This window comes from Passer domesticus, chromosome 18 (genome assembly GCF_036417665.1).
Source record: "Passer domesticus isolate bPasDom1 chromosome 18, bPasDom1.hap1, whole genome shotgun sequence".
Taxonomy (NCBI): Eukaryota; Metazoa; Chordata; class Aves; order Passeriformes; family Passeridae; genus Passer; species Passer domesticus.
Window position 1 is genome coordinate 7,791,046 of NC_087491.1, and position 22,694 is coordinate 7,813,739.

General features: G+C 53.4%; 1 protein-coding gene and 1 long non-coding RNA gene across 8 annotated transcripts in view; one reads left to right on the forward strand and one right to left on the reverse strand.

The window, feature by feature from the left end:
* SH3GLB2 (SH3 domain containing GRB2 like, endophilin B2) overlaps positions 1 to 22,694 on the reverse strand; it is a 25,024-nt gene continuing 2,330 nt past the window's right edge. Inside the window, exons 2-13 of one of the 7 annotated variants that reach the window (XM_064393805.1) lie at positions 15,578 to 15,719; positions 15,162 to 15,290; positions 14,332 to 14,465; positions 13,783 to 13,875; positions 11,951 to 11,962; positions 10,080 to 10,142; positions 6,122 to 6,145; positions 3,632 to 3,721; positions 3,366 to 3,466; positions 2,860 to 2,874; positions 2,014 to 2,275; positions 1 to 1,390 (exon numbers count right to left, since the gene is read on the reverse strand). In XM_064393805.1, the coding sequence (XP_064249875.1) occupies positions 1,283 to 1,390; positions 2,014 to 2,275; positions 2,860 to 2,874; positions 3,366 to 3,466; positions 3,632 to 3,721; positions 6,122 to 6,145; positions 10,080 to 10,142; positions 11,951 to 11,962; positions 13,783 to 13,875; positions 14,332 to 14,465; positions 15,162 to 15,290; positions 15,578 to 15,719 (1,173 nt within the window). In that variant the 3' untranslated portion in view covers positions 1 to 1,282. The remainder of the gene's footprint in view (positions 1,391 to 2,013; positions 2,276 to 2,859; positions 2,875 to 3,365; positions 3,467 to 3,631; positions 3,722 to 6,121; positions 6,146 to 10,079; positions 10,143 to 11,950; positions 11,963 to 13,782; positions 13,876 to 14,331; positions 14,466 to 15,161; positions 15,291 to 15,577; positions 15,720 to 22,694) is intronic. The other 6 variants (XM_064393798.1, XM_064393799.1, XM_064393800.1 and 3 more) reach the window with 6 other exon arrangements.
* On the forward strand, positions 3,769 to 12,851 carry LOC135283230 (uncharacterized). Its single transcript, XR_010349071.1, has 2 exons — positions 3,769 to 4,003; positions 12,555 to 12,851. It is a non-coding gene; the product is annotated as an uncharacterized LOC135283230 (long non-coding RNA).

Below are 22,694 nucleotides of genomic sequence, written 5' to 3' on the forward strand. Positions count from 1 at the left end.
GTCAGGCAGTTTGTTTATTGGCAAATAAGTGCTGAAACCCATGAGCCCCACAAACACAGGTGCTCAGTGCCCTGTTACATTAGAATGGTCACGAAACCTTTGGGGAAAGTGCAAAAGATCAATAAACAAGCAAAGTTAATTCTGACATACCTGGGGAAGGGTGTGAACAGAGTTTGGTGCAGGTGAATTTCTCTTCCATCCAGCTTGAGTGGAAAACTTGTGACACATCAAGTGGAAGTCCTTTAGGTGAGCTCTAGCTAAGAGTTCATTCCAGAGTGAGCAGGCACACACACACCTGAGCTAAGCCTGGGCTGTGCTGTGTGTGTGGCCAAGAACAGCTCCTTGGGGGTCACAGCAGCTGGGACTGTCCCTTTCTGCACTAGGATGCACCAAGTCTGTTCACTGCTGACATGGGAGGGGAAACATTCATTAAATCTGTGATTCAGGGTGGAAATAAAGTCAGGCTAAAACATGCCTGGACAGACACACTGAAAGAAAAGCCTGGACAATAACACAGGGAGCAAAGCTTGTAAAAAGGCTTGTAAACTTTGCAGTCCAAGAGCAATTTCCCAGAGGAAATGCAAGCAAGATGCATGGTCCCTTGCACGGAGGTTTGGGGTTAGGCCCTACAGTAGCAGGTTGGTCTTCACAGAGAAATCTTCCAGCTTCAGGGGTCAGGGGTAGGTGGGAGCCCCCAGCCCCAGGACAGTGACTGTGGCTCTTGGCCAGCAGTGCACTGCTGGTCTCCCAGGGGAGGGCAGGGTGGGTGGGCTTAACAGGCTCCTAAATTTGAACTGCAGCCTCCTTGCCTTGTGTGCCAGTGCAGCTCAGAGGGGGTGTGTGGGACCCTTCCCTGCTGGAATGCTCAGTGGTTGGACAACTGGGCAATTCTACTGGAGAAGAGAGGAGGGGCAGGCAGGCACTGACCCACACCTGACACAGGGAGGTGGAACTGCTGAGCAGCTGCTGAGGGACACAGCTCACTCACCCAGGAAAGCCACTGGGAGGAACAAGATAGGGAAGGGAAAAGTAATCAAGGATCTTGTGCCATCAGGACTAACCTCAAAGCAGGCTGCACTGGTAGGTAACAAATTCAGTCTTGGGTGCCATCAGCCCTTTCCCAAAACCTCACCATAGCAGTGTTCCCACTTCTTTCCCACAATTCCCACATTAGCAATGGAGTGTTGGCCCTGAAGAGAGCAATGGTCTCGGATGAGGAAATCCGCATTAGAAGTGCCAGATGAGGGGTGCATTCTGCTTGTACATTCTTCTTCCTTAACATTTAACTTAGCAGTTCCAAGTAAGTGACAGGAACTTTCCCTTTCTGGTTCCCTCTTTCCCCTATGAGCCAGTCTGGATCCATGCCTGGCAGGCTGTACACAGTGATCATCTGGGGAGAGAAGACAGAACATTAGCCAGGACAGAGCAGACAGAGCCAAGGAGTTCAGTCAGATGAGGACTGAAAGAACAGTAATTCCTGAAGTTCATTTAGCAGGCACCTGTGCCCTTTCCCTGGAGCTACCTGCAGCTTTAACACAAGATTATGGAAAACTGCCCAGTTTTGTCCCTGTTGCTTTATCATTCTCCAAAGGGACTCAAGGTACTTTTACATGTTGCTATGTCATCCCTTCTGAATATGGAAGTTCAGTCTAGAGAAGACAAAAGTGCCCAACTTTCTGGTTTTTCTTTTTGTCTTAGCATTATTAGAGCAGGCCTCTAGCCAACAGCTTATCCCATGGCTCTGGATAAGCCAGCTCTATTTGAAGATATTAAGTATTGGAGTATTTTATTTTGGGTACAGCTGGGCTTCAACAGGAGGAGTTGTTTGGATGATGTTAATAATAAATGGTTGTGAGCACAACCTCACTCCAACTCAGCAGATACTGGTATCCAGGAACAGACTATTAATAAAGCAGGTTTTAGGGGCAGGAGAAGGAACCAAAGTCCTTGCTGGGCACACCATGGGCTGCTGGGTAGCTACAGCCAAATCCAACACTCAGGAAAGGCACCAACCTCATCTGCAAGCAGCGCCAGCTCGGTGCTGTCAGCCGCCTCGTAGTCATAGAGGACCCTGGCCCTGCGTGTCCCACTGGCAGGAGGCTTGACTTCATTGGGGTTCAGCACACCCTCTGCCACGGTGTTGGGCACCCCAACAATGGTGGGCACCACTGGAATGGTAGGCACAGCAGGGAGCGTGGCAGCAGCAACGGTGGGAGGAGAGGTAGCGGCTGCGGGAGATGCGGATTCTGCGTTGCCCACGAAGGTACCTGAAAATCTTACAGGGGAGAGAAGAGCACAGCTCAGTGAGGCTCCAGCCCCAGGAACCACAATCAGCTCTTCCCTTCAGCAGCTGCTCTGCAGAGATGAAGCTCAAGAGGTGCAGCCTGCAGAGCCAGCTGTAACATGCCCACACTGCCCTTCATGTGGGGAAGCACCCTCAGCTCTCAGTTGCTGAGACTGCAGCAGGTGACACTTGTCTGCCTACTCTGACTCCAGTGCTCTGTTTCACCACTTGCAGGGCACCACACTGATGTGTGGCACTGCAGAGGGGGCTGGGCAGGTGCTGCTCTTGCCTCTGACTGGCTCCATTGTGCTGTGTCCTCGCCCTGCTCTCACAGAGTCTGTGTTACCTGTTCTGCCTGCTAACTCTTCTGGAAAGGGATGGGCATTGGTGCTGCTGGATGCCACAGCTGGAGGCTCCCAGGCTTTGCAGGCTCTCTAGAGAGACACAGTGATGGAGCTCAGGCTCTGTTATCTAAGGGGGTACAGCTCTGGCCCTGGCAGTGATCACACAGAGATCCCAGAGTCACTGAAGGAAGGAGAGCCCTCAGAGCTCATCCTGGCCAACATCGTACTTACATTTCTCCTTTGGAGCTGCAGGCATGGAAAAAGAATGGAACAGGAGTGTGAGTGAGCACATAGAGGCAACAGCCCCTCCTGGGTCAGGCTTGTGCTGCTGTGACAGCACCAGACAGAACATCCCAGCCCACCCCAGGGGATGTGCAGCCAGCAGCACGGAATATGGAATCTGGGATTTGTTACTGCTGCAGCAGAGCATGCTCAGGCTCATTGCTTGGCAACAGGAATTTGAGTCCTGTGTGATTTAACTAATTTAGAGGAAGAATGTTCAAACTCCCATGGCCATCATGCTTTGAGAGGAATGTAAAAGTCTAGTGGCAAAGCCTGCTCCAAATGCAGCACCAGCACCAGGACTGGTCACCACTGCAAACTCAGAAACTCTGTCAGAGCTGGGAGGGCACTTTATAACTTCAGCCCAACATTATGATGTGGGAGGGAGAAAGAGCCCTGAGCTGGGGGTAAGGAGATCAATAACCCTCAGAGAACTAAAAGCAATCTCGTCTTACCTGCCCAGCTGCTTCTGTAGATCCAGCATGAACTGGTAGCACTGAGCATAGTAGTTGGTCTGAGACTCCACAAACTCGTGGAGACAGCGAAGATGATTTACCTGGAGGGAAGGGGAGCATCAGCTCGGCTGAGTTTGGCTGCCAGGCACAGAAACTCTCGCTGCAGCTACTGCTCCCCTGAGGCACCCCCAGTTCACCACCTCCTGTGCCTCTATCCCACATGCAGGAGTGCCCGCAGCCCTGGCAGCCCGGTGCCCAGGACTCACGTGAGTGCTGCTGATGCCCTCCAGCAGCAGCCGCGTCACCTCCGCCTGCCGGTCGAACTCGGTCTGCGTGAGCCGCAGCTCGTGCTCCGCCTGCGAACAGCACGGGGCTCGGGCAGCACCGGGCACCAGCCCCGCGCTGCCTCCGAGCCCCCCATCCACACCCCGGCAGCTGCGACACTGAGCAGCAGGCACAAGAGACCCTGGGGTGGACCCCAGAGACCTCCGGCTGCATTTCAGCCTGGCTCCTTCTTAATCCCACACTGGACCACTGCAGGTGATGGAATGGCAGCTCAAAACTGATGCATCAAGCAAGGAAGATCCCACTCCCACAAGACCAGAACATGGAGATGGGGAGGCTCTGATAATCCTGAGGTATGTGGGAGTCAGTCCCATGCCAGCTCTGGTCCCTTTAATCCCCTCTTTCTGCACCTGCAGGCACAGGAATGTCACAGCCTCCCTAGGCTTCTCTCTAGAAGTGCAGTGGTTTGTTTTTATCACCACAGAACAAAGGCTGAGGCCAGGCAGCATTTACCAAACTGCTGCTGCTAATTAAATCTGCAATGGAGATGAACATCCCAATCCAACTTCCACCCAAGGGTCTCCTTTGGGGCTGGTTACTGATTCTGAGCTAGGAGGAATCTCACACTGCTGAAGAGCAGGCGGCTCCCCAGCAGGCCTTGGGGGTTCAGAGACAGACTCACACTGGAGACCATCTCTCCCCCCACCACACAGTGCATTTACACTGGGGCAGCTCTGCAGCACCAGAACACCAGGGGGATCCTGGCAAGGAGATCTCCAGAAATGCTGGAGCCAAGAGCTCTGCTGCTGGCTCTCCTCTCCTGCTGACAGAAAAGGGGACAAGCATCCCCACGTGCTCTCTGCAGCATTCCTTAACACCAGTGCTGGTGTCCTCTTGGTGTGCTGTGGCTGGTCACAGAAGAGTGGCACCCCCTCAGCTCCAGCTCACTGGAAAGAGAACCCTTCCCCTCCTCCAGGAGCGTACAGCCATCAGAGAGCTGCCTTGGTTCCTTTTGCTGCTTTGGGAATGCCCTGACCATGCTGGCACAGGACTGGCATGTCTGGCATTGAGCCCAGAGCGCTGATCCAGCCAGGCTGACAGTCTCAGAGCAGAGGCCACATCACTGGTGACCCCAGAGGAGAGCCAGTATTCCCAGCAGGACAAGCTGGAGGTGCTGCTGGGGCCAGCACAGCTCATCTGGCAGCAGCATTAGCAGTGGAGAGCCAGGCTACAACAAAGAAATGCTTTGACTGTCCTATAATCAGATTTGTCTATTTTAAGCTGCAACTCAACTGATCTATTTTCTTGCATCCTCTGTATGAAGGGGATTATTTAAAGGAGAAGGGGGAATGTAACAGAAAACACCAGTGCAATGCCTTCAAAACACCAAGTGATTCTTGCTCCTGTGAGCTGGGACTCCAGTATTCAGAGCTATTTAAACTTGGGCCAGGAAGACCCAGCTCCATGTGGTGCTGCCTGGGATTTGCCTCTCCCTGCCAGCTCTGAGCAGCTGCAGGATGTATTTCCTATAAAGCCAGAGCTGGATGGTGACCTGGGAGCCCCTTCCAGTCTTGTGCTTCTCCAAGACATGGAGAACTCCAACATTTACTTACACACTTCAGTCTATCCAAGCAGAATAACCCAAAGAGAGGACAGAGGAACAGATCCTTGCATGCTCAGAGCTGGCTGTAGCCAGCTTGTTTGGCTGAGGGACTGAAGGATTTAAAGAACAGGAAGAGCTGGGTCAGGAGCAGCCAGTCCATTCTGCAGATGCCTTTGGAGTACCAGCAACAGGCTGCTGTCATGCACAGCACACAGAACCTCTGCCATCCTGCACCTCAGGCTTCACAGCAATGCCTGCTGGGGGTGTTCCAGGTGTGAAAGAACAGGAGCCCAGAAGGAGTCTCTGGAAGCTCCATGCAGTGCTGGAGCTCCACACAGAGCTCACCCTGCCCTCAGCCCTCCCTCCATCTTCATGGACAAGCCACACGTCCCTTCCAGAGCCTCCATGGATCAGAAGTGCAGCTCATCCAGAGGGAATCAACTCCATGAGGCTTCAAACCTCCCCTCCTGACTGAGCTGCTCCCTGCAGCAGCTGGGGATGTGCCCTGTCCTTGCTCCAGCTCTGTGTGGAGCCAGCTGCATGGATTAGGCCAGGGGCCACCAGAGGCACAGGGAGGATCAGAGCCTTGGCCACAGGAGCAGAACTGGTCACACCTCAACCACCACACAGTGCAGGGCTCTGAGCCTCCTTTTACCACACACAGACACACCTGGATGCCAGGGAAGTGTCACCCAGCAGGGACAGCCAAGGGGCCCATGGCTCATCCCAAGCTGCTGTCACTGCACTGAACCACACAGAGGGACCAGGGCTGGGGCACACAATCCTCCTGATCCTCTCTGGTTCCAGAGCACCCCCGTCCTCTGAACACCCCCAGAAGGTCTGAGCACCATTCCAGCCGGGTACTTACCTTCTCCACCTCGTCGCTCCACAGCTGCAGGGGCCACAGAGCAACAGGAAAGGAGATCAGTGTTGGAGACGTCGTGAAGCACTCGGCACTAACACCAACGGGCTCCAGGGACACAGCAGGCCAACTCCAGGGACAAGCCAGCCCTTCACCCAGCAGCAGCTGCCAGATCCACGCCCCTTCCCCTCATTCCTGCACCCTGGAGTTCAGTTTTGCAATGGGAAGTCCCTGCCAGGGCTGCTGCAGCCACTGCATTCCATGGGCTCCAGGAAAAAAAAGGAGTTAACAGCAGAGTCCTCTGCACAGCAGGGCTCACTTTGCTGGAGCTGCAGAGGCTGGTGTTGGACAGCCCTTTTTTAGGATTGTGGGGAGGCAAGTGAGCCTTTTGAGCTCAGGCCACGTAGAGGCAGGTGTTCCTCACCCACAGTCCAGAGAAATGGGAAAATCCACCCAGCCTGCACTGCCAACAGGCCTGCTGGGCACAGCAAGGAGGAAGCAGGGCTGGATGCTGCCTCTGAGCCAGGCAAAACATCACCCGACTCCTTCCTCCTCTCCTCATCCTCAGGGGCACACTTGGGGCAGCAGAACACTGGACACCTCCAGCTGCTGGTGGGATCTGGCTTCAGGACACGAAGCAATGAACAGAAGTCACACCCAGCAATGGCAAAGGGAGAGAGGAGCCAGAAAAACACATTGATCCCTCCAAAGGTCCTTGGCTTGGCCTTTCCTCAGCAGCCAGCTACTGCCTCAGGCCTGGCAATGTGAAATCCCCTGGATCCAGGAGCACAGCAGCCTGCAGCACCCACAGCAGCAGGGCCAGGGGAATGACCCCTGTGCAGCCCAGCTTCACCACCCAGTGCCACCTCTGCAGGGCTGGGAAGGGCACCAGGCACACTGGATTTGCACTGGGGGCACCAGTGCTGGCCAGGGGTGACAGAGGGAGAGCAGGCTCTGCTTGGAGGCTCTCCCAGCTGAGCTTTGCTCACCAGCTGTCCCCAGTGCAGAGAGACTTCAGCAGCCAATTTAAGGAGCTGCCTGCACTGGGGAGGGGTGAAGCCCCTCTTGCTTGGTTGGAATTATTGTACTGGTCTGGGTGCTGAGCTGGGTGTTTTCTTTGACTTTTATGGGGATGTTTTGTTATTGTAAATTGGTTTGAGTAAGGCCTGGCCAACTTCAGCCATGTGTGGGGACACAGGTCCCACTTCTAAGAGCTCCTGCTCTGGAAGGAGGTGGTGGCAGCATCCTGTAGGAAGCTGAGAAACAGATCCTGAACTGCTTCTCTGGCACAAGGCCTTTGCCAGCACATCCCCAGGGTTTTGGAGCAAGGCTCACTACAGGAGCAAGGGGAAGCTCCCCTCTGATCTTCCACTCAGACACTGTGGACAGTACCTAAGCCCTGGCAGCCCCATTCAATCAGTGCAGCACCCACTGAATTTGTAGCCAGATTTGTTTCTCTTTTGTTGTCTTTGCTGTGCCACCCCCAGATCTGACCCTGTGGTGTCTGGGACAGCCCAGCTTTGCCCAGATCTATCCCAGGGCTAAAACTCTGTGTGGCTCCTCTGTGGACAGCTCAGAGGGCAGAAAGGGCCATGATCTGCTATTGTCTTCCTGCACCCCAGCTCAAGCCAGAGGAATCCTCTTTAAGGCACTCAATATGTTTTTCTTGGAGTCATTCCCGGGAGTACAGCACATGGCAGGGTCTGAGAGAAAGGGATATTTAAGCTTGCACAGCTCATGTACACCTTCTTACACAAAAACAAAAGGTCAGTGTGGGAGAGAGGAGAAATGGCTCCTCAGCCTCCAACTCGTACAAAACAAGGGAGGTGCTTTTTTTTCCTTGGATTTAATTCCATCTGAGCCCTCCTGTCATGGAAGGGAAAAAAAATAAAAGCACCATGTTATCCACCTCTCCAAAAACCAACAAAGTAAATTTGGAATCCAAATGAGAGCCCAGCTGAGGGCGTGTGGTCCAGGAGAGAGCTGACCTGTTTGCTCACCTGTAAGACAAAGCTGTTACCTGGGCACAACCAACCCCTCCCTCCAGAAGGAGCTGAGCTCAGGAGAGGGGAGCAGCAGCCCCTGCTCTGCTCTCAGTGCACACTAAGAAATGCACAGGGACTCTGGCCTGGAAGAAAAGCAGAGCAACAGGATGGAGAGCTCCTACCTTGCTGCAGTGCCTGACCCTTTGGGATGAATGCTGGGATTTGAGAGCTTGCAGCAAAGCAGCCCTGCCTGGACAGAGCCAGGGAGCAGCCTGGGCTCAGCCTGTTTTGCTAATTAGAGATGCAAACTGTAATTCCTGTCACCCCTGCCAGTGCAGCTGGACTTCAGCTGGCCCTTCACCCACCAACTGCAGCCTCTGGAAGGGTTTTGGAAGCCACGAGGCCTGACACTGGTCAGGCAGCACATTTCCCATAGGCACTCCTGGTAGGAGGCCCTGCTGTGCAATCACCAAAGCCATGGGTCAGTGCTGGCTGCTCTCCCAGAGCCCTGCCCTCATGCCCAGTGCCACCAGCACCAGCACAGCCTGATGAGGGAGCACTGAACTAGGCACAGATGTCCCAGGGTAGACACTTGTTGCCTAAAAAACCTCACAAAATCTGTTCTGTTACATTCCTGTATGTGGCACCTGCTCCCCAGAGCAGCTTTGCAGCAGAGCAGCAGCAGATCAAGGTGCTTTTTGCTGAGGGCTGGACGTGTCCAGCTGAGTGTGTGGGCACTCCATGAGATGCCAATGCACAGTGCAGAAATGCCTGTCCTCAGCTGTGCTGCAGCCCTGCTCTGTTCAGAGGCAGGGAGAGCCCAGCTCCTCTCCTCTGGGTCCCCTAGAGCTCCTGCAGCCCCTTGGACAGACCTTCAGACCTTCCCACGGGAAAAGCCAGAGCCACAAGCTGGCCCTGAGCTGCACGAGGGGACAGGAGAACTCAGCAGCTGCTGCAGCACCACCAGCATCAGCTTCTTCTGCAGGACTCTCATCACTGAGCCTGGGACTGATGGAAATTGTTTTCTAGTGTTGTGCAAAGCTGTTTCTGATCCCAGCATTGCTCTCCAAGAAGGTCAGGACAGATCCCCTAGGAACTAACACTGATGCTGTCAGCTCAGACACACCTCTGTCTCCAAGTGGGATGGGTTTCCCATTAGCCAAATCCAGCTCGTTTCCATTGTGGTTTTTGTTTCTGTGAAGGCTGGGCTGTCCTTTTTCCTACCAGCAGATCCCACTCCCAGCACTTCCACTCTCAGATTATTCTATTAGCAGGCATCAGTGTTGTTCTGAATGCTAGCCAGGAAGCAAGATGATCAGTTTTCAACATTTTAACGAGAAATGTGACATTGTGCAATGGGGAGCCATGAACACAGCATGGGAATTCAATTGCTTGGCCACATCCACTCAGTGCAACAGAGTGGAGACACAGTGGGCTGCTCACCCACCCCAGGCACATCTGGCTGTGCAACAGCTGCCAACACAATGAAACTGTCAAAAATGACCTCTGTTTGCAGAACAGACAAACCTGCACTGTTATTGACACTGCTGGCAGAGAGATTCCTCCACCTTTGCTTCTCTTGACCAGCTTCAAAGCCTCTGGCACCACAGTACAGATCAGGCAGTCACATGTGTGGTACTGCCCCTGTACAGCTGGAACCATCCAGAAAGGCCACTCTTGGGGGTTGTTCCTCTCAATTGCTCCCCTAGCAATAAAAAAACACCAGAAGATCCCCACTTGAAGAGTGGAGGAGGGCTGGCAGGGAAGCTGGTTTGGAAAGCTGCAAAGGGCCAGACCCTGAGCTGGAACCCCCAGAGGGGTGATGTGAACTCTGGAGGCTGAGCCAGAGCCTGGGCAGCCCATGTCACATTAAAATGTTGAAAACAGCAGAGCACTAGGCCTAAGTCAGGTAGAGAGAGGGGCAGGAAGAGGCTGGAGAGGCAGTGTCCAGGAGGAGCACCCAGAGGAGGAGATCTTACCGCCGATGCGCTGGCCGAGAGCACGTAATTACGAGGTCTGGTTTCCTGAAAGTCAGGCACAGCCTGGGGGGGAACAGAGTGTCATGGACAAGGCACCAGAGGAGCCAACAGAGGTCACTGGGTGATGGGTGGAACAAGAGACTTTCCTTTTTCCTGCCTGTGCTGGGAGCTGTGCTCAGATTCTGATGAGGGGCAGAGGGAGGTCGCTGCCAGCTCGGCTCAGGCCTGTGCAGTGGGAGGTGGACTGGCCTGGGCAGCCACACCTGGTGCCTGAGCAGCACACCCTCCTGCTGTCAGGACTGCCTGCACTTACACTGTCAGCTCACACAGCACGATCCCAAAGGCATTCCCAGTCCCCTGCAGCCAGCTCCTGTTGCATGAGCTCAGTCCTGTGGGCAGGACTCCCTTCCCCTTGTGTCCTGCCTACAGTCACTGTAAGGCCTTGCCCTAAAGCAGGAGTGTTTACCAGCACTAGAGCATCCCTCCCACAGTGCTTCTGCTGCTCTCACTCTCTCCAAGCCACATTTCCTCCTAACAGAGCCAGACCTGCTGTTTTCAGGAAGGCACATGGCTCAGCCCAGACAGGTCTAGCCAAAGGCAGTGTAGGAGATTTCATCCCAGAGGTCAGGAAACCTCCAAAGCACCTTCTCCACAGCTCAACCTCTGCCCTGGGGCACCAAGACTTGAGCACTCCAGAGATTTCCTCCCTGAAGTGCAATGGATCCAGCCCACCCCCCACATTAATGGGCTCATTAACCACCTCAGAACTGGTGCTGTTACTCAGGTGAGCCCAGGCCTCCCCCGGGATGGCCTCTGGGGCAGCACTACCTAAAGAGACAAACCAGGGAGCTGCCTGACACCAGGAATGCTCCTGGCCAGCCCTCTCTGCACACAGCTGCTGTGTAGGGCTGGCACAGTCCTGCTGGATCCCAGCTCTGGTGTTAATCCCCTCAGGCCCCAGGTTAATCTCCCTGCTGTCACCAGAGCCACTTACACACACTGACCCACTTTGCTGGGCCCCAGCTGGAATGAGTGACCAGTGTGTGGAAGAGCAGTCAGGCAGTCCCAACCATTTTTTTTTTCATACCATTTAGGAGTTTTAGGGATGGCTGGAGGAAGGAATAAGGAGGAGCAATTCCTACTGCAAGTTAAACCTGAATATAGGGGAGAAAAATGCACCAGTGAGGTTTGAGCCAGCATAGCAAGCAGGCTGGACTCCTCCCTGAGGGGAGAAAGGATGTTTCAGAGAAATAGCTGCTTATGCTTTTTGGTTTTTGAAGATCAAGAGCAACTGAAGAAACCTCTCCTCCCATTCCCTGGTCTCCAGGGAGTCCCAAAACCAGTCACAGCACATGGGATGAAGGAGACAAGCTTCTCTTGTACTTCTGTGCATGGAGAAGTTGTATTTGCAAGCAGTGGTCAAAAGGGACCCACCTCCCTCCCCCTTCCACTCTGGTAGTGGGCAAAAGGGGCAGAACAGCAGCACAACCAGATCACCCTGCCTGTCATTGTCTCTGGGCTGCCCTTCCAGAGAGGGACTGGCCACCCAAGCCCACCTCCTCCTGCCTGCAGCTGGAAGAGCCCGAGGGACCTTCAGGGGAGCCCCTGCCCCTCTTGAGCACTGCTTGCAGGCAATGTGGATGGACCCAAGGGGTGCTCCAGAGGGGCTGCAGGCAGGTCTCTGACACTCCCATCCTTCTGGAGCACCTTCCCAGGCAGCCACAGCCCTGATCACATCAGAACATGCTGCAGGGCCAGTCCCAACGGGACAAAGGAGATATGAATTTTCTTTTTAAAAATGGGAAAGAGACAATGAGAGGTGTTAAAGGGAAAAAAAAAATCACAGCACTGTTAGCACAGTCAATACTCACATCTCCCTCACACTGAGCAAATCACAAAGAAACAAAACAAAAAGGTTAGTAAACAAAACAGCATCAAACAGGAGGACAAAGCACAGAGTCCGTGGGAAATGCACAAGCCCAGGTGCTCCACAGCAGCTCACGGGTCTGGGCAGCAGCTCCAGGGGCATCAGGAGACAGAAGCTGTGGGAACACGGATTTGCACTACAGAGGGGAAAGAGCAGCAAGAGAGAGGTGAGCTGGGAGAGCTGGGATACTTCAGCTTGGATGGGGAGGTGTGACACAGGACTCCAGGCAGGTCACAGGGAATGCTGTGATCTAGATGAGGTGTTCAGAGCAGAGGAAGCAGCTCTCCCCACTGCTGGGAGCTTCCACCTTGTCATCCAGCACTCAGGGAGGCACCCAGAGCCCAGGGACTCCACCTTCAGGCTGAGCTGGCTGAGAGATGGGTCCCCACAGCAGCCCCTGAATGTGCTCTGCTGCTGTAGTCAGTGTTTCAGCCACTGCTGCTTTGAGGCTTGGCTTGGGGAGGACACCCTGGAAAGCCTGGATTGCCTCTGCACCTGCCTGGGGCACCCCAAAAGTTCCAGTGGGAAACAAAGTTTTTCTTTTCCAGCTGCAGGGGAGTCCCTAAACCAGGAGAGTGTGTGCAGGTGAGAGGCCTTGGGATCACCTCCTGGAGGAAGCAAGGTAAAGAGGGTGGAAAAGGAGGAAGCACAGGAGGTATCTGAATTCCTGCTCTGAGCTTAAAGATAAAGCAATGGCCACCAGTTTCCCTTGAGAATGGGGGCACTGTCCCCTCCAGAAGGGGAATGGGGATTCCTGAACTTACTTTCAGAGGATCTGGGGGAGCCTGACTGATTAGAGAAGGCTTTTTTGAAAAAGGGCAGCTACTACTCCTGTTCACAGCTGTCCTGTGTAGGTCTCAGCACTCTGTCAGGGCTGCTGAGCTTAGCACAGCTTCCCCACCTGCCATGGAGCTGGAGGAAAGGGAAACACCTGGGAACTGGCTACCCAGGGAGAGCAAGGCCAGGGGCCCAGCTGGCAGATGGCCAGAAACAGGCTCATAGCAGGGCTGGTATCCCAGTGCATGCCAGAGACTGACAAGGACAGTTTGATTCTGACTTGCACACTCCTGCCAGTTGAGCTCCAGGCCCCAAGGCAAAGCAGAACCTGGCAGATCCTTGTGCCAACAGCCAGAGCTCTGCAGGATGACAACAGCTCCAACCAGGCCCTCCAGGGAACCCATCAGTGCCCAGTGGGATGAATTCCCCAAAGCCAGAGGGCAAGACAAGCCTGTACCTAGAGCACATGAACAGAGTGAGCAGAGAGGCTCAGGGACAGACCTTGTAGCCAGTCTGGCTCTGGCCACCCCTTACAGGCTCCCACAGCACCCCTGCCTGGGAGCTGCCAGAATCCTAATCCTATTCTGACAGGCTGGAATTGCTGCAGAGCTCCAGCAGCCTTTCCTTGTGCACCTCCCAGCTCAGCTCTCTCTTGGCTTGGTTTAAGGTCCCCTGTGAAAATTAGCAAGTCCTCAGAAGATGCAGCCTTTTAGTTACTAGCACAACTCATCCAGCAGCCCTGATCAGTCAGGAGCCTGGGTCAAGTGCAAGTTTCCAGACTCCAGAGCTCAGAACTGTTTGCTTCAACAATTCCCCCAAGGGAGGGCATCTCAGGAACAGCCACAGGGCTCCTGCTCCCCGTTCCCTTCCACCCCAGATGAGGAATTCCCACAGCCATGCCTGCCAGAGACAGGACACAGCAGGGTAACCTAATTTTTGACCATGTGAGCCGAGCCCTGGGGTCAGAAGGACGGGGAGGGAAAGGAGGGGAGGAGTTACCGCTGCTTTTGCCTCGGCAGCTTTGGCCTTCTTCAGCCTGGCTTTGCAGGCATCCAGGTCCAGGCGTCGGTTCTGCAGGATCCTCCTCTCTTTCTGCAAGGGACAGGAGATGCTCAGAGCACACTGCTTAGAGGCAGGGTTGAGGAGGGGTGTGGTATCACCTAGGAATCGAATCTATTTCTTTATTAAAACATGCCAGGGAGAAAGAACCAGTTGCTATGCTCATCTCCCTAGTAAGAGTTTTGGGGCTGGTTGCCAGGGATACAGGATAACCTCCTGGAAACAGGGCAGCCTGTGATGGGTGGTGCCCACAAGCTGCAGGAGTGGGGAAATGAGTTACTTTTTTCTTATGCATCAGCTGGCAACCCTTCCCTATCAGAGGGGGAACCCGAGCAGATCAAGGGTTGGTACTTCCTCATCCCTGCATTCAAGGGGAGAGGTATGGAGTCACCCTTTATCATAGGGAAAGAAAAGGGGTTCTCTCAGCACTGTTGCCCCCCTTGTCTCCAGGGATGTGTGAAGCCTCCCCTCCCCTGGTGGCACACTCACAGAGATGGTTCTCCAGTCGCCCTCCAGGAAGTTGCGCAGCGGGGTCAGGAAGCTGATGGAGGCAGAGCGGATGAATTCCCGTTCTGCTGCGCCCAAGCGCCGCTGGGTCTCTCCAACTTTTATCAACGTCTTCCCTGCAACAACAGGGGCCTTCAGCTCCAGAGAAACCAATTAACACGTGTTGGCTCCAGCCAGCTCACCCAGAGCTTGCACACTGCTGTGCTGGGGGACACAGGCACAGCTGTACCTGGCCTGGGCAAGGTGACCGTGCCTGTCCCACCCCAGCTCCAGCCCTACCCACTCTGCTGTTGGCCTGAGGCATCACTTCCCTGCTCCCAGGGCAGCTCTGATCTTATCTACCTGCTGAGGCACTCATGCCACTGATGTATTTTACTGCTCTACCTGCTTGCGCAGACTGATCCTTCTTTGCCTCGTGAAACAGAGGCACAGGAACAGAGCAGCAAATTAAAAAGCACCAGAGCAGAAAACATGAGTTGATTAGGCAGTGATGGCTACAGATGCAGCTACAGCTGCTCTGGCTGTAACAGGACTCACTATTGAACAACTATTGATTTGGAGAGCAGGAACAAAGCTCATGGCAGGGGCAAGGACAGCTGGAAGTGAAGGCTGTGTCTGTGTGCAGGTCTGCTGCTTAAAGAAGCCCAAACCTCCCCCAGGAAGGGACAACTGTGAGGATTTAAGAGCAGGGAGATGCTCTGTGTGGTCAGGAAGGAGCCTGCTGCAGACACCTCAATGCAAAACAGTATTGGGGATGTTCTTTTGGGAAAGGATGGATTCCCAGGACTTCTTCATTAGGCAGGCTGACTTACCATAAGGTGTCCCTGGCCCAAAGTCACTGGCTGCCTCTGTCATGTACTGTGCCAGCAGCTCCCCGTTGGTGACCCGGGAAGGCACCTTCCGGTCAAGCTTCTCATACAGGAATTCTTCTACTCTGGCACCTGCAGTGGGGACACCAGGGAGGCTGAAAGAAGGTCCCTGAAGTGGGAATCATGACAGCCCAGCCCATGCAGTGCTCAGTGAGGCACTGGGCAGCAGTGCCAGGAGCAGGGGGCACTGCCAGGCTGTGAGGTGCTCTCAGCTCACAGGGAACAAGGACAGGCCCTGCAAGGACACCTTTGTCCCAAACCCCACCAGCTCTACAGGGCTCCCTGCCAGAGGCCACGTCTTTCAGCACTGAGCTGCAAGTGACATTTGTCCTCCAAGCCTGAGGAGAAGCTGGACTCACTGGGGTTTGGCTGCAGCAGAACTTCAGTCTGGCGCAAGATCTTCTCTGTCCAGTTCTTGGTGCAGTCTGCCCTGGCCAGGAGGTTTTCAAAGTGGGCATCAAGTTCAGTCTTCTCAGCCTGGCCCAGCTTTTCTTCAGTAAACTGCAGGAAGAAGGCAGTCACTAGGTCTGTTCTTCCAAAGCAGACTGACAGTTTGTTAGAGAGATAATAAGGGACAGTGAAGCTGTTTTTGTCTTGTGTGTTTACCTTAGAATAGAGCTAAAAACTCTTCTAGTTGTCATTCTTTTTTCCCAGGCATCTTCCAGGGGAAGAGGGCAATTTTTTTTGCCCAAGAGTAGAACAAGCATTGGGCTAAAAATAGACTCCAGGTCTGAGAGGTGTTCCAAAATAAGTAACTTTTAATAAGGTCTAGTACAGAAATACTCCAGTTGTGAGGGATCTATTTAAATATGCACATGGCTTCCACTGCTTCATGCAGGAGAGCAACAGACATCCTTCACATGAGGGAAGGTGCTAAATCCCTTCATCTCCTACTGAACAACTCTGTGTCCTGCAAACCCAAGGGGTCAGGAATGCCACTGCCACCTGAAGTCAGGAGACTCAAACTCAGGATTTAATAGAACCACTTCCAGCAAGTGACTCTTCTTCTGGGCCACACTCTGAAGCAAGGAATTGAAATATACACTGTCCAACTCTTCTCAGCACTCAGATTCATACTGGCAATGGACAATCCCTCCCTCTGCAATTCCTTTTAAGTCTAAAATTAGCAGTAGGGAGAATTAGGTGGAGTTTTCATACTGGGCATCTGACCAGGTTTGGCAGATGCAGCCTCAGATGGCCTGGACACCCTCCATTTCTGAGAGAAGAGATTTCTGAGGGAAAGGGATTTCTGACAGATGAGCCCATTCCCTCTCATCCCATCCCCATTTCCCACTTGCTCCTTCCAGTGAAGTTGGCAATTTCAGTGTATCTTCAAGCACAATTCCCTGCTCTTGACAAAACCAGCATCTTGTTGGATCATGCTAAAAGACCCTTTGGACAGCTGTGCCATGTGGGGTCCAAGAGAGGCTCCAGGTGTCCCTCAACCCTTGTTACTGGTCTCTGATGCCATTGCTGAGTCATCAGGACATGGAGCTGTGGTACTGGCACAGGCAGATGCCAAAGACCACAGCCTGGCTAAAGCTCTGAGATGAAATGCAGCTCCTGTCTCATCTGCCACTGGCACCCTCTCCTCCCTGCTTCCCTACTCCAGAGCTCAGCTCTAGCTGGGCCCAGATGTCCCTTCCATGGGGTCTTGGTCTGGGGTCTGCTGCCCTTCCTGAAAGGTTTCCTGGCCAGCTCTTTCCTTCCCCACCCCCCAGTGCTGGGAACCCAGTGAGATAAGAGAGCCAGAGCAGGGCCAAACAGCCCTTGGAGTCCTGTTACCAGATGGCTCAGATATACCAGGCCCCCAGGTGTGTTTACACAGAAACCTGTTTGGCACCACTGTGCTTTGTCACACGTGGGTGGGACAGGTCCTCAGCTGCAGGGACAGGGATCCTGTCACTGGTCTCTGCACAGCAGCCCCTGGTTACTGCCAGGTAATTCTACCTAGGTCTTGCCTGGCCACTGCTGGACAGGGCTAAAAGCAGATTTGAGGTGAGAGGTGTTTGTGTTGTTTGTCTGTGATTTCTTTGGGGGTCACACATGGCTCTTGGTGGCTGAGGCTGCTTTCCTCTGTCTGGGACCCAGGGCTGTTTTCAGACTCTGCCAGGCTGGGCTGAGTCACTGCCATGCAGCAAACTGGGACTTCCCAGGTATCCGGCACCAATTCTTGAGTCATCTGTTAGAGATCTTTCCTAAACAAGACTCTTTGATGCAAAGGTAAGTCTCTCTCACCCCCCTTTCCCAGACAGCATTTTGAGACCTCATATCACTTTCAAGTCCAGCTCTTTTTCCTGCAGTTTAGGCTTATCCTGCACCAGCATCTGCCCTGGAGCTGTCAAACCTAAACCCAATTTCTTTTCAGCTGAATTGAGTCAGCTTCTTACAGCATTGCTGCAGTGCCAGATCACTGCTGAAGCCCTCCAGCATCTCCACAGTGCCACTGCCACTGTCCTGAACACTCCAGCTCCGGGGTCCTTTGCTCTGTTAGCAAGTGACATCTTTGGCATCTCTGTCCTCTGAGGCTGTTTTGTGTAACCCAGTGCAGGGGTCACAGCTCAGCATTCGCCAGAGCTCAGAAACTCAATTCTTATCTCAAGTCAGGCACTGAAGCTGTTTGTCTTGCAGCAAGGCTGAGGGGATGACAGCAAGCCTGGGGCTGCCTGGCAATGCCAGCAAGGGAGGGTGGGCAGGAACCTCAGCCACAGCCCCTGGCTCCAAAGGGTCAGGCCAGAAGACAATCTCTTATTCAGGCTGTCTTTCAGGGTTGGAAAGGAGGGCACGAAGGGCAGGAAGTGGGTGCAAGGCACGGGAGGCTGTGACTCCACTGACACAACTCCCTGAGTGCCTGCCTGACCCCGGCCAGGAGCTGGATGTGCTGAGCCCAGCCAGGCACAGCCTCGGGTGGTGGTGCCCCACTGCAGGGGCTGCCTGGGGGCTGTCCCTGCCCAGTGCTCCCTCCTGTGCTCAGATCCAGCTCACTCTGACCTCTAATGTGACTTTTTAGACCTATCAGAGAGCCCACCTGACTTGACAGGAGTCGTGGGGATGTGCCATGAAGTGCAAGGAGGGCAGGGCCACCTGCTGCAGGAGCAGCCTGCCATGAGGTCACATCAAGCTTCTCCTGGAAGCACAGCCAGCACAGGAGATTACAGGTAAATTACACTGACCTATGAGCTTGTGTTTTTGTCTGCTGTAAGTGGAAATCTGAGATTTTTGGGTGGCAAAAGATCTCAGCTGCTGGTCCCTTCTTGCCTGGCTGCCCAGCAGAAAGAAGGGTAAAAGAACAGCAGTTTATGAAATTTGGCTACTCAGGCACTTCAGGCAGAACTCCCCTGTAAAGGATTTCTATTCTTCAGAATCTGTTTTCATAACACAGAAATTTGATTAAAAATATTTCACTGTGACACCAAGAGATGCAGGAAAAATGAACTGATCACACTCTCAAGTCTCCTGAGATTTTGAGTATTTTATATCTTGCTGCTCCCAGACTAAAATCACTGCTGTCTTTTACAATAGATTGCCAAAAATGGGAGGGATACTGGGTTTTGTCAAGTTGATTTCCAGGCTTGGTGCAGATCCCTGGGGAGAGAGGCAGAGCTGGCAGAGCACAGGCAATTGCAGTGCTGGGAAGGACCTCTAGTTCCTCCACCCTGCGTGGCAGAACTACTCCCATTTGTTTTCTAGAACCTGAGGAGTGGGTCAACAGCCCTGAACCAATTCCCAGCTCTGCAGCCCGGGATCATGAGCCAGGTGGCAGTGCTGAGGCTGCTCCCCTGCAGGAAACATCCCTGCAGCTGACCCAGAGCAGGTGCTCAATAATGCAGGGCAGCCTTTTGTCAGTGCCACTCTCTCTCCAGGAAGAGCAGAGTTGTGCTGCATTCCAGGACATGAATAATTCAGCCAAAGGTTGGGTTTCCTCTGGGGCTTGGCTGGCCAGCAGGAACAAGAGATGCTTTATCAGGGCCCAGATGGGCAAGCAGTGACCCAGCAGGAGAGCAGCACTTGGGCCACAGCCCAACAGGAGCATGGATGGGCTGGGCTGCAGTTAGGGCAGGGGAAAAGCCCCTTCCCCCAAGAGAGCTGCCAGACACAAGTCTGGGATGTCAGGAGGGTCAGCAAGTAGTGCTGAGCTGGAGGGGCCCCTGTGCACCACAGGGACAGATCAGACAGGCCTGTGACTGAAGGACAGAGCCAGGCTTTAAAACAGCCCATGCTGAAAGCACCAGCACCTTCCTTTCCTTAAAAGGGGAATAAAATCCCAGTATAACAACAGCCCAGGCCTGTGTGCTGTACCTCTGACACGTGGCAGAGCTCAGCCCCTTGTACCACTTGCAGGGTCCCCATTTTATCCAGCTGCATGTCACTTATGACTTTCCACTTTACAAAGATCAAACCTGGGCCAAGAGACCTAAACCAGGAATAGTCTCCTGCAGCCGCCAGTAGATTTAGACTGTTGTTTTTTTCAAAGACTCCAAATAGCTCAAAATGTCCAAAACACAGTAACATTTGCTCTTTTGGTGATCAAAAGCACAACACAGTCAGCTGAGCAAATCTGGCTCCCCGTTTGCACAGGGCTGCAGTAGGAAAGAAGCCACAGCCACTCAGCATCTCAAAACTACCTGCTTTTCAGCAACTGTGGACCAGATAGAGTCTGCTCCAAGTGTTTGGTCACCAGGAGGCAGGAAAGCCAGGCTGGGAGCCAAGTGAAACTGTGCTAGAGGACAGAAGGAAGCCATTAGCAGGGCCAGCTTGGTTAACTCACGAGCAGGCACAGGAGAGGAAAAACACTGCGGTGGTGGGTGACCTTGGCTGGACCTGAGGTGCCACCAAGCCTCTCCATCATTTCCCTCCTCAGCACAACAGGGGAGTTGAAAATAAGATGGAAAAGCCTCATAGCTCAAGATAAAGGCAGTTTAATGAAGAAAAAGTTGTGTGTGGAAGCAAAGGAAACCAAAAGATTGTCTTGTCTTCTTCCCATCTGAAGTGATGTGTGACCACTTCCCAGGAAGCTGGGCCTCAGTGTGTGTCCAGGTTACTCCAAAAAACAAACGTGCTCTATAATGATGTCCCACCTCCTCCTCTCTCTCAGGTTTTATTGTGAATATCCCTTTGGACAGCTTGGGTCAGCTGTCCTGGCTGTGTCCCCACCAAGTCCTTGCCCTTTCCTTGGGTCACCCTCTGCTCTCTCAGCTTTTAAAGTGTGAGCACTAACAAGGCTGGCAACCAGAGGGTTTATTTTATCTACTAATGATAAAAGTCTATTTTATCACCAGAGTTCAGGGAGCTGGGGGAGTCTGTCTGTCTGTCTGCAGGGGCTTCAGGATGAGCAAGTCAGCCTCTGGCTGTTTTAGTAATGACATTAGGGGAGGATAAGCACCCAAAAGCTGCATTCACCCTTGGGCATTTTCACCCAGAGCCTGTTTACATCAGAACTGACAAAAGACAGACACCTACAGTTGTTTCCTGACCTCCCTGAAAGAGCCTGGCTTGCAGCCTATCTAGAACAGAGAAATCCAGTGTGTGACCACACAGCTTCCCCTGGCCACGCTTTGGGCTCAGACCCACGTGTGACAACTGGAAGGTGCATCTGATCCAGGACAGAGGCCCTTCTTCAAGGGAGGATGAAGAGTGAGGAGTCTGCAGGGGCTGCATCCCCTCAGAGCACAGATCTGATGGCTGGAACTGGTGCAAGTGTCAGCAGAGGCCATCCTCAGCCGAATGTGAACCCTACACAAGCTCTGTACCCCAGCCTAGAAGCTCTTTCCCCACTCCCAGGGTAGCAGAGCTGTCACTGCTTTCCTACCCCAACTTTCCTGTCTGCTCTGCTTTTCTGGAGGAGTCCTGTGACTGCAGCCTGAGCAAGGAAGAGCCAGGTAAGGAAGCAGTGGGTTGGAGCTGTTTTGATTGGGCTTTGCCATGAGAAGCCTAGTCCAAAATCATTCTTGCAGCACCTCTGTTGGGTTGTGTTTGACAGATTTCAAACCAGCTCCTGGCCTGAGCCAGCCCAGAGGTGTTGTGCTGACCATGCCCTGCCTCCTTTCCCCCTGGCTGAGCCCCAGTTCCAGTTCAGGTGAAGCTCCTGTGTTGGTCAGACAGCTCTGCCAGACAGCAGGAGCAAATGCTGTCTGAGTGGAGCAGCACATAATGGCCAGCCCATTTATCTCCCAGTCGCTGCAGTTCCAGTAAAACATCACTTTGTTAAATGCCTGGAGCTGGAGAAAGCATCACCAAAACAGCTTTTTCTAGACAGCTTATTCCCATCCTAGAAGATCTGCAGAACTAAAGAGGGCTACAAACCCAGCCCCTACTGCCCACAGCAGAGCTGAGCAGTCAGTGGTGGCTCTGGGGGAGATGGGGCAGGGCTCACCCACTCCAGGGCTCGTGGGCACCCAAAAAGGCTGAATTCCCCCAGCAGTGACCCCTCACGAGGTGGTTTTCAGCCTCAGAGATCTCCTTCCTTCCAGCTCCCCCTCCTTACACACCTGCTCTCTGTCCACAAGTGCCAGTGCTCATTTGGTTTAAGAAATTACGACTGTAATTAGGCATATGAATATTCATGTAGGAGACAGTGGAGTAGGTGTAGCAGGCAGCAGCCAGGGTTTATAAACGCCTCCTTGCTCTGGAATCACTGTGTGCAGACACTGTTCCCAGGCCTGTCTCCTTCCTACGCCTTGCAGCTGAAAAACACTTATCAGAGACTTACAATAAGGCCTCTAAACATAAGATTTCTCTCCTGCATTTCTTCTGTGTCCAAGGTCATTTGCATGAGAACAGCATCTTTAGGTTCTCCATCTGCTCCTTATTTTGCACCTGTAGTTAATATTTCCCTTTTTCATAACATATGACTCACTGGCACGGTTACAGGAGGGGATATCTGCTTACAGGAGACCAGTCCCCAGCAGAGCCAGAATTACTCCACTGCACAGAAGGTCTGGAACGAGGCAGCTCTGCTCTCTTTGTTTACCAACCCCCACACAACAGGCACAGCAAGAAGGCCAGTCCCAGAGCCACCAGCTGGACCTCACCTACCAAGGGAGGATCCCGACCAGTTCTGACCTGCCTCTGTCCTCTCCTGGCCAAACAAAAGCAGTTTTTCACTCATACTCCCCAAGAAATGAATACACTCAGCAGCTCCATCTCCCCACCTGCTGCTCACATGTACCCAAATTTCTCCACAGTTCCAGGGGTTACTCCATCCCCAGAAGCTCCTGATCCCAAGTTTGTGAATATCAGAACATTTTGAGGGATCACTGAAGTACAACTCCTGTTCCTGCACAGAAACAGCCCCAAGAACCCCCCCTGTGCCTGAGAGCGTTGTCCAGACTCTCCGGAGCTCTGCAGGCCCGGGGCTGTGACCATTCCCCGGGGAGCCTGTTCAGAGCCCCACTGAACCTGTGGGGGAAGAGCCTTTTCCTAATTCCACCCTGACTCAGCTCCTGCCCTTTCCTCGCCTGCTCCTGGTGCCTCAGC